The 17,500-nt window shown below is 33.8% G+C and overlaps 1 protein-coding gene across 3 annotated transcripts in view; it reads left to right on the forward strand.

The window, feature by feature from the left end:
• The window catches only part of BBX (BBX high mobility group box domain containing), a gene marked incomplete at both ends in the record, with an annotated part of 105,862 nt that overhangs the window by 2,099 nt on the left and 86,263 nt on the right, over positions 1-17,500 (forward strand). For all 3 annotated transcript variants that reach the window (XM_080695892.1, XM_080695890.1, XM_080695891.1), the window contains 3 exons: positions 1,738-1,980; positions 12,180-12,375; positions 16,273-16,340. In XM_080695892.1, coding sequence (XP_080552018.1) covers positions 1,738-1,980; positions 12,180-12,375; positions 16,273-16,340 — 507 coding nt within the window. The remainder of the gene's footprint in view (positions 1-1,737; positions 1,981-12,179; positions 12,376-16,272; positions 16,341-17,500) is intronic.

The following is a 17,500-nucleotide window of genomic DNA, read 5'->3' on the forward strand; positions in this document are numbered from 1 at the left end:
GGGAGATTTTCTCATGTATCTAACTTTTCAGTAGTTATCTCCTCCCCAAATAGTAAGCTCTTTTTTCTAGGTAGTTAAGTTTTATAATTTAGTAACTGAATCAAAAATTATTTTTTCTGAAGGGAAAATATAATTCATCAATTTACATAATACATATTATTCATAATTTCCCTTGTTTTCTTAGTTTTAGAATGCCAGTAAATATTCCCTAAAAATCTAAATCATTGTCGCTGATTATATAAAAAATGAGGATCATAAATCTGTAGCCTTTATTCCCAGTAAGCCCTAATGTATTTTCAAAACATGGCTATAACTTCAAGATTATTATATGTTTATGTTTTAAAATAATTGTTAATTAATTGAATTTTTAGTACTTAAACTTGAAAGACTTTAAAAATACTAAATTGAACTGAGCAAGTGATTTGTCCTGCAGTATCTGTTTGTAACAGTTGCACAGTAAACATTGTATAAAGAACATGCTGCCTTGCCTTGTAGTTGTGGTTCTCAAAGTATGATCCTCAGACTGACCAGTAGCATCAGAATACTCTGGAAACTTGTTAGAAGCACAAATTCTCCATACCCAATCCAGATGTACAGAATCGGGAACTCTGAGTTAGAACCTAGCAATCTATGATTAACAATATCTTCAGGGAGTCCAGTGTTCACTCAAGAACTATTGCCCTACTGTATAATGTAGACTAATGACTCCCTTCATCCTTCTTGATTTTAACCATAAAACAAGAAATGAAAGAAATGGTCTTAGTAAGCATGCCAGATTTCTATTCATGGTTACATTGTTTCCAAGAAACATCATAGCATTGGATTTTAGCATTAGAAGGTATTTTACAATTCATTATTTTCTGAGTTTCTGTGATTAAAGATATATTTTAAGAAATTTAATTTGGCAGCCATATGCAGAAAGTGTAGAGAAGATTACAAACAGAAAGACTAGGCTGTAGGCCAAAGTAGTACTAGTGCAGTAGCAAAGAGAATTACAGATTCAGAGCTATGTAGAAGTCCTTGAAGACCTTGAACAATGGCTAAATAAAGTGCTTAGAAAAAGGGAAGATTTAAAACTGATTTTTAAGGTTTAAGCCTAGGGGAGTTTATTACTATCACTATAACACTTCAGTAGACAAAAAGATTGGTATTTATAGGCTTAAAGATTTACTACACATTTCTTTCAAATAATGATGTTAAATTCTATTTTGATACTTTATACTAAGAAGCCCCATGTGTGTATAGAAATTTTGAGTGATCTATAGTAGCTTTTTATTATTTACTTCTGTCTTAAACATTATCATGTTTATAGCTGTAGAATAAGTAGATATTATTTATCTTGAGACCCATAAACCACAAAATAAGTTTGTTCATTTATTAGCAATTAAGTATTAATGTCATACCAGACATCACAGTAGGCACTGTGGTTATGAATTTTTGTCTTTAGAACTTACTGTTGAATGAAGGAGAAAAAAAAAACCCTAGGCATTTATAATACAGTGTAATATATGCTGTAATAGAGATATGCACAGCTGCTATAGAAACTCTGCCAGGATATGTCATAAGTTACTTACCAACCATCAGTGGTTGATGATTATTTTTAATTAATTTTTCAATTTTTAGGTGTTTAATTAGCAGTAAGGAGAAGTATAATTTGCAAGCCAGAAGTGATTTGTTAAATTGTTAATTGTCCAATATGTGTTAAACCTCTGATCTTTTTTTTGTGTTTGCTAATAGGTTCAATTTCTTGGGGCTGATGGCCTAGAGCAAGATGTTGGTGAGACTGAAGATGATGAATCGCCAGAGCAACGAGCCCGTAGACCTATGAATGCATTTCTTTTATTTTGCAAACGTCATCGCTCCCTTGTCCGCCAGGAACACCCCAGGCTTGATAACCGAGGTGCTACCAAGATACTAGCAGATTGGTGGGCTGTTCTCGATCCAAAGGAAAAACAAAAATATACAGACATGGCCAAGGAGGTAGGTTACAGTGACAAGATCTTATGGCAGCTATGCACATCCAGTCAGCAAATACTTATTGCAGTTCTAGCAATAAGAAGATATTTCATGAATCTCAGATGTTAATTGAAAACATAGAGCTTTATTCCTGTCCTGTGTTCCAGGTGCACTTTGGAAATGCTGGTGGAGATTTTTCAAGAGAAATTTATATGAACCAAAAAGTTTTTCCTCATTGTTTATACCCTATTGATTGCTATAAGGGATTGATCTATTATTAATAGTGATTTATTTATTATGACTGGCAATTTTTCTTTTAAGTGTTTCTAGAAATCCAACTTCTGCTTTCATAGACTGTCCATGGCAAAGATTGTTACAGTTGGGGAACTGTTTCGGGGACCTTGTTGGGCTCCTGAAACTGTTCCAGTGAGAGAGAGATATAACTGTGGGTTCTTGTTCTGAACTAAGTATAGAAAAACACTACTCTGAAGTCTTGCTGGCAGCTTAAGCCACTTTACAAAGCTGGAAAGATAGAATATAGTTTAATGCAGCCCTATAGTATCCCTAACCCTAGATAGTATAGGGGGGTAACTTGAAGTCACCGGAGTTCTAAATACAAAACGGTTTTTATAGATCCATACTTCCCCATCTTGCTCTACCAGGTAATCCTTTGACCTAGGTGTCAGTCCACCCCTTTACTCCATGCAGGCCCCTTTTGTTATGATTATGGGTATTTCTGGCTCAGCCCCCCCTCCCCCCCAAAAAAAAAAACCCTTCCTGCCTTACTGCAGGTATAAACCTATGTTTCTTTGTTAGGACCAGAATGATTCACAAGGTCAGGGGCCATGAGGTATCTGCTCCCCTTTCAAAGAGGTCAGTACCCTCCACCCACACTTTTGAGGAATTCTTAGCTTTTTGCTAGATGTTATTTATTATGCAAACCTGTTTTAAGAATGTGAAGGTCCCAGGTTCCAACTCCTCTATCCACTTGATAATTACTTTTAGTGAGAATACTTTGCATTAAAACAGCTACCTGAGTCCCTGACAGAAATCAGCCCCAACTGCTTTTTTTTTTTTTACATTTTGAACCCTATTTTCCATAAATCAATTTTTGATACATTAATACTAAAACTATTTTTGAATATTTTTAGACCATTTCCTAATACTGGTACAAAGATAACAATCTTAGGTTACTTAGCTTGTATCATGAGAAATTCTTTATCTAATTCTAATTTCAGGTTGATTTTAATGTTACTAGAATAAGGACATTAAGATGAGATTTGTATGCCTTTCAGATCTTATCATTTTTAATTATATAATAGAACTATCAAAATATAGGCTTTAACTTGTTTTTGTTATGAAGGTAGTACAGCATGAATATTTAAAACCATTAAATGAATGAATGGCAATAGAACAGGATGTGCTGACATATGTGCGTGCATTATGTAGGAGTAGCTGGTGAGAAACATTTCCAGAAGGCTATTCAGAATTGGAACAATAATCAATTCCAAAATGATAGCAGTTACTACATTTTCTTCAAATAATTTATACTGGTTCTTTTTCTTTAATCTGGAATTAATGTGAGATTGTTGTATATTTAAATATAAGTGAATTTAGTCCCCATTTAGGGCTAATTAAAATAATATCATTATAGTTAAACCTGAAAAGAATCATTCTAACATTATTTCTTCAGAGTTGCAACTTGAGAAAACCTTGGTTCATGAACGCTCCTGTCACCCAAGCATTTGGCTAACATTTGTTTAAAAAAAAAAAAAAAGTGAACCCAAAAGGGTAAAATTTGTAATTTGCAAGGTATTTTGTTACTCGGTGTGTGAAAAAAAATATTTTAAGTTATGCTGGTTTTATTGAGTTGTTTAATAAGCAGACATAAAATTTCTTATTAAATGTTCAGGGAAATTTTAATCCAAAGTAATTGATTAACATAGTTGCTCTATACTTAATGATCATAAGAAGCTTCAGGAATTAACTATTGTTAAAGATAGAATTTTAACTATGTAGGCCATCTGGAAAATTTAAAATCATACACCAACCTACATGATTTTAAATATTTTAGTAGATTTCTACTAGCCTAATAAACATGAAAACTTTCTCAATAAATAGCCTTATATCCTTTTATAGTCATGTGTATATGGTAAAATAAACAGTTATCTGAAGCCTCACAGGAAACTGCATAAGCTTCCTATAATTAAACACTTGAGTTTGTTTTTGGATTGCTGTATTTGGATAACACGCAGCATATCCCCAGTATATTGTTTTCCTTTTCTTAAATACTGCTAATTTACAAACCCAATAGGTGGCCACTTTTAAGAAGAGGAGTTGTTATTTTATACAGGAAATCCCTTACTAATTATTTAATTAGGTTCAGAGTATTTGCCATGTGGAGCTACAATGAAATCTTTTAAGGTGGCCCCCTGCAACCTAAAAGTGGAAACTACAATAACCCATGTTTGTAACGTGCCTTGTTTATAGTTTTGCTTATGAAATGTCCCAAAGTGTAAAAGGCTCAGCTACTTTCAAAATTATTAATGGTCTCTTGTTGTGATTCTCATTTATATCAACTTTTTTTTTGCTAAATGGTTTCACAGTTACATTAAAGTGCATGTAATTTGCTGGTGCTCTTTGTGTTAACATTGCAGTCTTAATTGGAATGTCAGTTAAATCAACAAATATTTAATAAATGGCTTCAATCTACCATGTTGTGTGGTAGTTGCAAATGATAGAAGGTCAGTTAAACATGGCATCTGTTTCTCAAGGACCACTTGCTATCATTTTTTTTTTTTTTTTTTTTTTTTTTGGTGGTACTGGAGGTGGAAACCAGGGGATTTTCTACCTCTGGGCTATACTCCCAGACCTGTTTTACACTTTATTTGGAAACATGTTCTCACTAAGTTGCTGAGGCTGGCTTTGAACCTGTGCAATCCTGTCTCAGCCTCACAAGCACCACCACCCCGTTCTTGCTGTCCCTTTTTTTTTTTTTTTTTTTTTTTTTTGGTTGTATTGGAAACCCTTCTACCTCCGGGCTACACTCCCAGACCTATTTTTATATTTTTATTTGGAAACAGGGTCTCTTAAGCCAGCAGGGCTGGCTTCGAACTTGTGTGATCCTCCTGTCTCTGCCTCCCAAGTGCTGGGATTACAAGCTTGCGCCACCACACCCAGTTTGCTATCACTTTTTAAAATTTTTTTTTGTGCATTGTAGTCAGACATCTTAATGGGGTACAAAGTGGCATACATCACTCATTTATTCCTTTCCCAATTCCCTCCCCATTTTCTCCCCATTTTCTTCTTATGTTTGACATAGTGATTGACTTTGATATGTTTGTGAATGTACATCATGTACATTAGGAATTTCTCTCTTCCTCTTTCATCCCCCTTGGTTAGGTTGCCTTATTGCCACCACTTTTAAAGCTTTATTTTTAGATATATAATCTTTCAGTTCTAAACTCCAGATTTTTAAGTATTCCTTCTTTGGCATAAGATATTCTTTTAGATTAGTGCATGTGTCAATACGAATGCTTACATGGGTTCACCAGTTCCTGCCATTGATAGTTGAATGAGAAATACAGTCATGCATTGCCTCATGATAGGGTTATATTCTGAGAAATGTATCACTATATAATTTGATCATTGTGCAAACATCATAGTTAACTTATACAAAGTAAGATAATTATAATATCACTAGGCAATATAATTGTTTTTGGGTTTGGGGGGGTTGTTTGTTCTTTGATAGTGGGGATTTAACTCAAGGTGTCAATCTGAGCTATTCCCTCAGCCCTTTTTTTTAATTTTTTTTATTTTGAAATAGAGTCTTGCTAAGTTGCTGAGTGTCTCCTTAGTTGCTGAGGCTGGCCTTGAACCTGTGATCCTTCTGTCTCAGCCTCTCAAGTACTAGGATTATAGGTGTGTGCCACCTTGCTTGGCTGGCAATATAATCTTATGGGGCCACTACTGTATATGTAGTCTGTAGTTGATCAAAACATTGTTACATAATTTCTTCCTTTTTTTGTTTTAAAGCAAAAACTTATTGGGTTTTAAAAACTAGAGTGGGTAATTAATACACTTTTGGAGGGATTCTCCTTTTACCTGTTAGTTCATGGAAATTTGATCTCTTACCTTACTCTTCATTATTTTATGTTAAGTGTATTTGGCAAGAGGAAGCACCCATTCCAGAATTTGTTGAATTCATTTTCTTGAATTATTGCCCAGTACTGATTTTAATTGTTTGAGGGGGGGAACTGGTTGAATGAGGGTTTCATATTCTCTGACGAATCTCTTTAAAGCTTACTTGGTTTCAAGTAATTTGAAAAATAGTATCTTAAATTCAGCAATGGGCATGGGTTGGTGCAGTGTTGTGGATGTTCACAGGTTCTAATTTTTGAATGTGCAACTGACTGTTAAGGACATATAGAAGCAATTTTGCCTTTCCTTTTAATGTCTTTATGTACATACTCTTCTAAGCATAGGCATACAGACCTTTGCACATTTGCCTAGGATGTAGCTGCAACCTTCCATTTGTCACCTAAACTAATGATTGTAATTAATGAATTGACAACAAATTTAGGGGATCATACATCTGTACTTTCAGGTAGAACAGATTTGGTGCAAAGAACATGGCAGTATCTTGAAAGTTTAAATAATTTAAATAGCCTTTATGGTAACCCCCCTCCTCAATTTTTTTCTGTGAGAGGCACAGGGAAGAATGCATACATTTATTGATTAATTGATTAATTTCTTGGTCACTCTTTTTATTTTGGTGGTACTGGGGTTCCTGGAAACCCTTCTACCTCTGGGCTACACTCCCAGACCTATTTTTATACTTTTTTATTTGGAAACAGGGTCTCTGAAGCCAGTGCGGCTGTCTTCAAACCTGCACGATCCTCCTGTCTCCGCCTCCCAAGCATGGGGATTACAAGCATGCGCCACCACACCCGGCCTCCTTGGTCACTCTTTTAAGTAAGCACAAATATGTAAAATGAGTTCTGATTATCTCTCCCTTGAAAGTAAAATTCCAAGGCTTAGAGAAGGTAGTATCTTGACCAGTCCTATGTTTGGTGGACAAATAGATGCTTTAGAGAGAAGTGAATTTGGGTAAGTCTGGCAAGAATGGTAATGATAACATGTTGTGGGTTGTATAGGAAGAGTCCACATGTGCTAGGTATGGAAGGGGATTGGAATAGGTCAGGAAGGCTTTATGAAGACCATGGTTGGGTGTAGGATTTAGTAAGAAAGACAGGACTAAGAGTAGATGTGGGAAAGTAAGATCAATTTCATGATCTAGAAAGTTTGTTTTATCTGGAGCCTAGGTTGTGTTTAGGAGAGTCGCAGGAGATGGTGATGTAAGGGAAAATAAGACAGCAATCATGAGAGATCAAGTTGAAAATTTTAAAAGTTCAGTTGTATGCCAATGAAACAGCTATAGAATTAAATGCAGTAAAATAGAACTTGAAGGTAAATCATATTAGCCCTTAGTAAGTACTGGCATCTGTTGTCAATTCTTGAGGAAAGACTATCACCACCATACAACTCCTTGGAGAGATATTAATGATTGATTCCTTATATTTTTCAACACAAGATTTACCTGTTTTTGATTGTCTAAACAATTCTTTTTCTTTTTTTCTTTTCTGGTTTTATCAAAAATCAACTCCAGTCTGAAGAAGTTACACTCTGATTTCTCTTGAGTTACAATTTGGAGAACTTTCCCTAACAGTTATGTATCATGCTTTGGAAATAGAATTTGTATTTTTGCCAGCATGCTGCAACACTATATATTTTTGGAGTCGTGTCTAGTCTATCCAACATCCTTAAGAACAAGTGCAACAAATAACTGATATCCAGATAGATGAGACTAGTATTTCTTTAAAAACATAATGTAATCTAACATATTTGCCCTGAAAATTTTAGTTAAAATTCTGCTTACACACTTTCTTCTCAAAGTATTCGGTACATCTTTTGAATGTTTTTGTAAACGTCAACCTTGTATTTCCAAGTGGGAATTAGTCTGTAATTTGGTTGAGAGCTTTGTGAATAATATATTTAAATTTTTGTCTGTAGAGGAAGCAATTCTCAAATACTTTGTTTTTATAAATTTCCTTTTTTTTGTTTATCATGGGTTTTTCTTTTGAGTTCACCCTCAGCTGTGAACTTCTTTGCTCCCTCTTATTAAATGTCATATCTGTACAAAGCTTTCTGCACGCCGGTCCTCATCCTTACCAATTTAAGTAGCTGTAGCCAACTCCAATTTTTTTTTTTTAAGTTTTTCTTTTGACCTTTTCTACAGTAGAACAACCAACTAATTCCATGGTCACAAAATTCAAGTCATTTTTTATTATGTATAATTTCTGTTGGAGTAAATGTATAACTTAAAATATTTTAATCACTCAAAACTGTAAATTTAATTCAGTGTTCTGTCATGTGAAATAGTCTAATTTTCTTATTAGAAACAACTAGCAAGAATAATTCACATCAGGTAGTACATTGAGTCATATTATCCTAAGGATAGTTTTAAAATTTTTGTGAAAGTTCCTTACACTAAGGAAGTGATGATTAGTGCTACTTCTCAAATATTTCTCTTTCTTCTTCTCCTTTGTATAATGTGATTTCTGCTTGCCATTGGGAAGGGATATAACTGTTTCAGAACTTATTCAACTGGGGTTCAGTAAGCCCTCTTTCTTTTTTATATGGTTATAAAATAGGTGTTTTAACTCTTAAAAAACAGATATTTTCCTATGTAATCTTTTACTCACAATTCTGGTAGATTTTATTTCATGATAATATTTTTTATATTGGTACCAGAGTCATCTGTCTTTATTTATATAGACATCCTAAGCATCCTGGTTTGCCATTTCTCTTTTACTCTGTTCAAGAGATCTAGACTGTACTAATAGCTAGAAATACTAGTGGACTTTTACATAGCATCTCACCCTCAATTAAAAATGAGCAACTAATCTGGGCATGGTGGCACATGCTTGTAATTCCCGCACTTGGTAGGCTGAGACAGGAGGATGGCAAAGGTTCGAAGCCAGCCTCGGCTGGCTTAAGAGACCCTGTTTCCAAATAAAATATAAAATAGGTCTGGGAGTGTAGCCTGGAGGTAGAAGGTCCCTGGGTTCCATCCCCAGTACCACCAAAAAAATAAGTAAGTAAGTAAGTAAATAAAAAAATAAATAAAAAATGAGCAACTGGAGAAGAATAAGAAAGTGTATTTTTCATTAATATTAAGGTGTTTGTGAAAATGATCGGGAAAAACATTTAATGTTTAGACCCCATTTTTAAAAGATTAACATAATAATTTATTGTCTATTGTTATATAATAATGTCATTGTCAATTATGAAGGAAGCAAAATACTGCAACAGAGGGTACATGTTTAATGCCAGAACTGAATAACAATAGAATCAGTAACTGAATTACTGGTTTATAATTATTCCTAATGAAATACAGTGGTAGTTGGGGTCCAAAAGAAGGGAGCCAGCATTACTGAGTGCCTCATATAGGTTAGGAACTGTATTTATAAAGTAGATTTCATTTAGGTTATCTAGTTGGCTGTAAGTTTTCAGAAAGAAATTTGATGCATCGAAGTGAATTTTTACTTTAATGGGAGATTTTTGAAAGCTTATTAGTGAGAGTTCAGCTATCTATGAGAGTCTTTAATTAAACTCTTAAGATCAATAGCCTGTGATTGATATTTTTGGTGGGTAAATGAGCTTTGCCTCCCAGCCCCAGCATGAACAGGCTAGCCCTGAATGTCTGTAGAGGTGAGGCCTGTTCCTTTGAGCCTTTCAGTCCTCTCGTCTTGTCCACATGATTGACTTGCCTGGTAATAATTTCACTTGCAATTTCTTTCAGATTATAGACAAAGCTTCCTGCTATTTTATCGTTTACCTAGCCTTCTCTGTAATCCCTTTTCTAATAACTTTATCACAACAAATGATTAAAAATTTCTGTTGTCACTTATAGCTGAGTCAGAGCAAATGATTGATGAGATACGCAGTTCCAAGGACAGATAGACATCCTCACTCCATGAGGCTTTTTCTGCCTCCACCCTCACAAGGTGCTCATATACTGCTTGTGTTGACCTCTGTGTTTTTACTTGAATTTATGGCATTTCCATCTAGTCTAAACTCCTTAAGGACCAGGATTTTGTATTACTCTTTTATCTGTCTTCCACATTCTTAATCTTTCTGTTCAGTATATACTTGATGGAAGTTTTGAGGTCATAGTCTGGTGGTAGAGTATTTGCTTAACATGTGTGAGGCCACAGGTTCAATCTTTAGCATCAAAGAAAGAACACATACACACACACGAATGAACAAATGTATTGTTGAACATTTATGTACAGTTCCAGAGTATGACCCAAATTACTAATTCCTAGTTACTATTTTCTATAAAACTTCATATTTCAAAGGTTTCTCTTGCCTTCTGTTATTCCACTTATACATAGCTTCTCCCTTTACAAACCCATTGCAAAACTTGCACCTGAATACGGCAAGGCTTATAGATAGTGTGTGGAAAAAAAGTAATACATTTGTGTGGTTAATTGTAGATTGTAAACAATATGAGGACAAGGATTCTGTCCATACCATTTTTGGTCTCCAGTGGTGATTGTGACCACTTTATGTTGTCACCACTTTATGTTGTCCTCAGGACCACCTTTTCATCATGATTTAGTTTAAGTTGACCTTTATTAGTATCATTATTCTTTTTTAAAAAAAAGTTGATGCTGGCAGCAATTCACTTATAAGGATGATAGTATTGATTTTCATTGAAGCAAATTATTAGATAATTCTTAGCAAAAGATGTGATGTCTTACTGGGAAAGAGCTTATCCAGTAAATGAAAGAGAGGAGGCACCTAAGAAACAGATGTGAGTTGTAATGCTCTGTCCAGCATCTTCTACAACAGCGACTTACTTTAAATAATTACACTACCCCTCAAAATAGAACAAGTATATATTTACATACATAAGAAATATGTTAATGTATTAACATGGATAACAAATATATTAATAAATTTGTTTGAAAGTCTTTTTTCACTTTATAGAATAGTGACCTTTATCCAAATGACTGCTCATCTGACAAACCCAGCCCGTGTGCCTTTCACTAGGACACAATACTGATGCATGGGTCTGCTCCTTCCGTTTTCACCTCACCCTACCATTTGTCACTTTCCACCTCCAGACAGCAGCCAAGGCTATTTGTCTACCTCAGCTTAATATGCAAATCCCCATCCACATGAATGTACTGTGGCAGCATGCCTTTTATATTACATTTGATACTTCCAAATATATTCTGATATGTAATGGTAAATTCTAGTTTGGATCTGGCTGTTTGTCTCTTTAATTATTTTTGTGAGTGAAGTGGGACTGTACCTTCCTGTTTTTTGTACCCATATTTCATATATATACAGATATATAACCCATATTCCATATACATGTGTATATATGTATATGTATATATGTGTATATATATATATATATACATACATACATAGGTAAATTCACATCATAGGCTAAAATTTTAGAAAATTTGAGTAAAGATAACTTAGGAATTATTTTGGATCATTGTCTCTTAACATTGCATTATCTACATTACGATATTTATTTATATGATTTAAAGTGAAAAGGTACGAAAAACTTACTTAGATTATATATTTTTCCTTTTACCAGGGTTAAAATGGATTATCTTTCCCTATTGGATTGAATTAAAAGCTGTTTATAGTTTATACAAAATTAAAGTTACACATAAAATGACCATTTTCAAAGGCGGGCTTATGAGATTGAAAGATTTGTATAATTTAATAAAATATTCAATAGTAATAGCATTTAACACTTGAAGAATATGTGGAAAATAACATTTTTACGGGTAACAACTTTTTGCAATATATAATGAAATATTTCATTTAGTGTTACTGTCATGAAAAATATTTCACTTAATGTTACTGTCATGAAAGGAGAGATAGCAGAGTTGAGATAATGATTTATGCAGCCTCTGTGCCCTCAATCCACCAGTGGATTTTGTAGTAGATAACTCCATGTCCTGCCCTTAGAGTCATGTGCTGAGATTACCATTTTTTTTTCTATGAGAAACGCCACAGAAATCACAGAAAACATTTTTCTTACTGATTTATAAAAGGGAGGAATTGGGTGAAGGCTATCAGAAATTTTTTAAATCATAATTCAATTAAAACTTACTATCTTTTTTTTGTAGTATAAGGATGCATTTATGAAAGCAAATCCTGGCTACAAATGGTGTCCCACCACAAACAAGCCCGTGAAGTCACCGACACCCACTGTCAATCCACGGAAGAAGCTTTGGGCCTTTCCATCTGACTCTTCAAGAGATTTGCCAAGCCCCAAGAAAGCAAAGACTGAAGAAATGCCTCAGCTTAACTTTGGAATGGCCGGTGAGTTTAGACACTGTTTCCACCTCTTTTTGAAGGACAGGACAGTATGTTTAATCACTATTTTTAACTAATACAGAGTTTGGGGGAGCAGTGGGAAGTATTAGCATCTCTCAGAACAGTAGAGCATGATATGCAGAGAATGAGTATGTGCTTAAAAGAGAAAGAGATTCACACGTCCCTAAGGTTCACAGTATGGGAAAGTAGACAGCAGTGTGGGATTGTCAGGAGTTTAGGGAATGCCTTACACACATGCATATGCTATGAAGCTATTCCAACACCTTAGTTATGGATATATAAAAAGACAGAATTTTGTAGATTACTTGAGTATCTGAAACACTGAGAGCAAGACAAACTCTATCACATAGTTGAGACAGGTGTGACACATGTGTCTTACAGAGAATCCCATCCCACTACTTCCTCCCATCCCTATTCCTCAATGGGCCAAGCAAATTTAAAATTCTAGATGGTTCTCTTTGTTATGGGAACTTTAATATTTATTAGGTGGTAAGTAATGATACAGCATTTAATACCATGAGATAAATGCATTTTACCCTGCATATGGCTCTGTCTTCCCTGTCTCATGCAGTGCAGTAATCAAAAGGGGATTGTCCATCGATGAAATTCAGAGATCAGGCAGGGTAGAAGCAGGGAAGGTGGTGTTGAGTTATAGGGTTTCTATTTCATATTAGAACCAAAGTTCTATCAAAATCAGAGTACTGAACCAATTGCAGTATGTAAAGTTTGGGAATGGAAGAGGAACAGTACTCTCATAGATTTTTATTTTTAAATAGCCAGTAGAAGCCGGGCATGCTGGCTCATGCCTGTAATCCCTGCATTTGGGAGGGTGAGACAGGAGGATGGCACAGATTCGAAGCCAGCCTCAGCTACTTAGTGAGGCTCTCAGCAACTTAATGAGACCCTGTTTACAAATAAAATATTAAAAAATAGGTCTGGGAGTATAGCCCAGAGGTAGAAAGCCTCTGGGTTCCACTTTTACTTATTGGTACTACAAATTAATTAATTAATTAATTAATTAAAAAATCTACGTACCCAGTAGACCTAGTAAGAACTCAAAGTTCATTGTATGGTGTATAATACAAAGGTATATGTTGATATTCTACATAAATGCTTAAAAAATGAAGTTTAACAAAATGGCAGCGTTCTGGGGAAACAAAAGTTTTCAGGAGATTGTTCCATAGGTGTCTGTCTATAGCATAATTCTAGGTGAGCTCCCCAAATGATATTTTTGTGCATATGCTTGTTTGCTTGTGTGTGTGTGTGTGTGTGTGTGTGTGTGTGTGTGTGTGTGTGTGTGTGTGTGTTTGGGTGCACTGGATTCAATCCAGGACCTCCAGCATGCAAGGGAAGCACTCTACCACTGAGGTACAAGCTAACCCCCCAAATATTTCTGCATGACTCAGAAGAATCAAAACTGGTTTTTAGCGCATTTTGAAAAATTTTAACTTCAACCTACCTGTTAATTAATATTTGGAAATACAAATGATTTTGGAGTATTTCCTAAAATATTATCAGGACCAAAAAAGGGTATAAAGATGACTGGCTTCTAAACTGAATTTCTTTGGTCATCATTTAGCATTCATTACTTTTTCTCTCAATTCTAAACCAGGGCTAATGTTTGTAGGGTGTTTGTTTTGCATATAATTCCTCTTTGCAAACCAAATGATTATATACTGCAAAAAGACAAGAAAAAAAATTTTTTTGTACTATTGTTTCTGACATTTTTTAAATCTGCCTTTAACCTACAGAATTAAAGTAGAACCCAGACTTCAAACGAAATATTTACTGGTCACCTTTTTAAACAGTATTCTTACATCAAAGAATAAGAAAGAAAATATAACACCTTCCTAGCAGTTCTCTCATTGTATAATGGCCTGTGTTGGATATTGGAAATCAGTGAGCAAAACATTCAGCTTCTGTGTAGTGGGTAACAGTTGTGTGATAATTTTAGTCTTGTACATTTTCAACAGGATGAAGCAAATTAATTGTCTTCAATTAAAACCTGCAGTTTAGCTATCTGAACCTTAGAAATACTTGGGTGACTTTAAAGGGCAGTCTTAAGTTTTTCTCAATGTGGAATCTCTTTCATTCTGTTTGTTTAATCTTGTAACTCAACATTTTACAATTTAGAATTACCCCTAAATTGTCAAATATATGATTTCCAATAAGTGAGAACTATATAGAATTTAATATAGTGCAAATCTTCTTGGTAAAATGAAAAATGTGCTATTTATGGGAATATATTTTTATAACATTTTATAAATATAAATGATTTAAAGGATAATGATAATTACTTGGCCTAGCTTTTAGTATCTGTGGAACAAACTTCTTGTGAAATCACATTGGTATATTACTTAAGTTATCATGTAATCATGTTTCAATTTTACTTTGTAATTTGAAGTAACACATTTTTATCTCTAAGAAGCTATCTTCTAAGTCCTCCTCTTCTCTAGAATGACAGCTGCAAAGTATTTCCCTCTCAGAGTTTCCAACAAAACTTTCACTTTCTACTAAATTCATTCCCCCTACTGATTTTTTATTTTTAAATAGGCTTAAGTATCTATTTTAGCAGCCATAGTTGTTTTTAAACTTAATGTTTAATTAACATTTTAATCTTAAAACACCACCCCATAACATCATTTTATCAAATCAGCCAGTGATAGTACATTCTATGTGTATCTTTCTAAGTGGCTTTCTTCCAAAATTTAGCTATTTTCTTTAATACCTGATCATTTGGTGATGTACTGTTCCCCCTGATAACCTCACGAGCTCCTTATTACCTTTTATTTTTTCTACTTTAGAACTTTCTCTAATTATTAAAATAACATGTATAAGATATGATCAAACTTAGTTCATGAGTTTTGAAGAGAGGTTTCATACAAAGATGTACTTAAGAGCATACCTTTAACCCAAAAAAGGAAAATAAAAGAAAGAAGTGAGTATCTTTAGATAATAGTATTATGACTTGATCCTCATTTTTTAAATTAATTTTTAAAAAGACTTAAAAATAAATACACATTATTGAGGACCTATGTGCACTAGGAGAGACTGAGTTAGATATTTCACATATATTTCACATATGTTCTTTCTTTGCAGTATTGAGTTTAAGACAACAAATACACTTAAGACAAATTTTTAAAATATAGGTTTCTTATTATGTATAATATTTTCTGTGTTTAAATATTACCTGGGTCATTACTTCTACCACTTTCATGATTTTATTCTTTTTATTTCTGTTGATTTTTCAAAAATATGAAAACAAAGATCATTGGTAACATATAAAAGTGAATAGTAAATATTAAAGTTACTTTGAGCAATAGTCTGACTACTTGTAAGAATTAAAATGCATAAAATACATCTGCTCATTTAAGTTTTTTGAAAAATTTGAAGAGAGATAATTTGAAAAAAAAATGAAAACCACTAGTTTTTAAAGATTTCTCTTTTCTCTAATTCTCTGATAGCCTGGTTCTTCTTATTAGCCCTGATTTCATATGGCAGAAATAACAGCATGAAAATAACAATCTCAAACTTTTGGAAGACACACATAAGTACTCTTACTTAAAACAAACCCCCTCTAAACTTTACATGTACAGAAAGAAGCCTCAAGTTACGAGATGATTATTATAATAGAGTTGTGCTATTGAAGAAAATGGTATGTTTGGATGGCGAGACAACAGTGGTATTTAAAAGATTCACAAGTGTATAAGCACTAAGCAAATACATGGTAGGTTATTGTTGCATAAAGAGTTTTGAAAGTTTTCCATAAAAGTTATCTGTGGTTCTGTTGGATTTTCGTCTTTATGAATATTCTTTGACTCTGTGGATTTTGCACTCTTCATGCTTTTAGTTTGGTGACTTATTTGTTTTTTACCTGTTTAGATCCTACTCAGATGGGAGGACTAAGCATGCTGCTGTTAGCTGGAGAACATGCTCTTGGCACACCAGAGGTAAGCCAGCTCTCATCCCTTCTTACTTTACTCATGCTACGGCTTCAGAACACAAACATTTGTATTCTGTTCACATTGTTATTTCTGCAGTTTTCTTGCTTACAGCTCATGAACAAACTTTACTTATAATTGTTCTATGATCTGTCTGTACATCTGGTATGTTGAGAGTAAAATAAGTGGTATAAATAAGCACAAGAGGAAAACCACAAATTCAATGCTGATTTGGAGGTTTTGTGAACCTATGAGTAAGAAATGCATTGTACAGATAATTAGCATTTGTTGTGATAGTGTCATAGGTATGTAGATTACATCTTAAAATTCATTTACTTCATTCAAAACATTTTCTGCTTTTCTGATTTTGTCATTCAGACTCACTATTGGAAACATAACAGTAAAAAAAAAATTATATATATATACATATATATATATATATATATTATCTACAGTACCTGAATAATTTCAAACTCCTATCTTGAAAACTGTAAAGGTTGTTTTAAAAGGAAAGGAAAAGGATTGGCACCTGACAACCTTGGTTTTCATAGACTAGTTATTGAATTGCTTTTGCTAAACTCTTTGAAGTATGATTTTGATTGGCAGATTGTGGCAGTTAACCACATATAATTTGCATTTTAGAATCTTTTGTTTTTCAGACCTTCTTAACAGAGGCCAGTCAAATTAACCTGCAGGTCATGTTATCTTACCATACTTGGGTTCTTGAGATGAAAATTTTCAGGCTTAACTGGAATAGTTATGTAGGGCAAAATAGTGGTCACCTCAATTTTATTGTAGATCTATATTTTTAACTTTATACAGAAATGTTCTGGGTATTCCATATCGAATATAGCTAAAGTCCATGTAATTATATTAGCTATTTATACTAATATAAGGCTGTTATTATTTATAGCTTATATCTAGACTCCACAATTGTTGATTCAGTTTAGTTTAATTATTTTGATTCCGTTCAATACATACCTCAAAATGTTTGAATTTACTGGTATTATTTATGTCAAACTAATCTTTAACTGAACAAAATATACATGTATAATTTGTGCCTTTACATAATCATTATCCAGCCTGATTGTGTTTTCTAACACAAAAGCAATGTTGTATGTTTGATGACACACTTTCTATTACATGGTGCTACCTAATGGCAAATAAGA

The sequence above is a fragment of the Muscardinus avellanarius genome (assembly GCF_963383645.1).
Source record: "Muscardinus avellanarius genome assembly, chromosome: 5".
Taxonomy (NCBI): Eukaryota; Metazoa; Chordata; class Mammalia; order Rodentia; family Gliridae; genus Muscardinus; species Muscardinus avellanarius.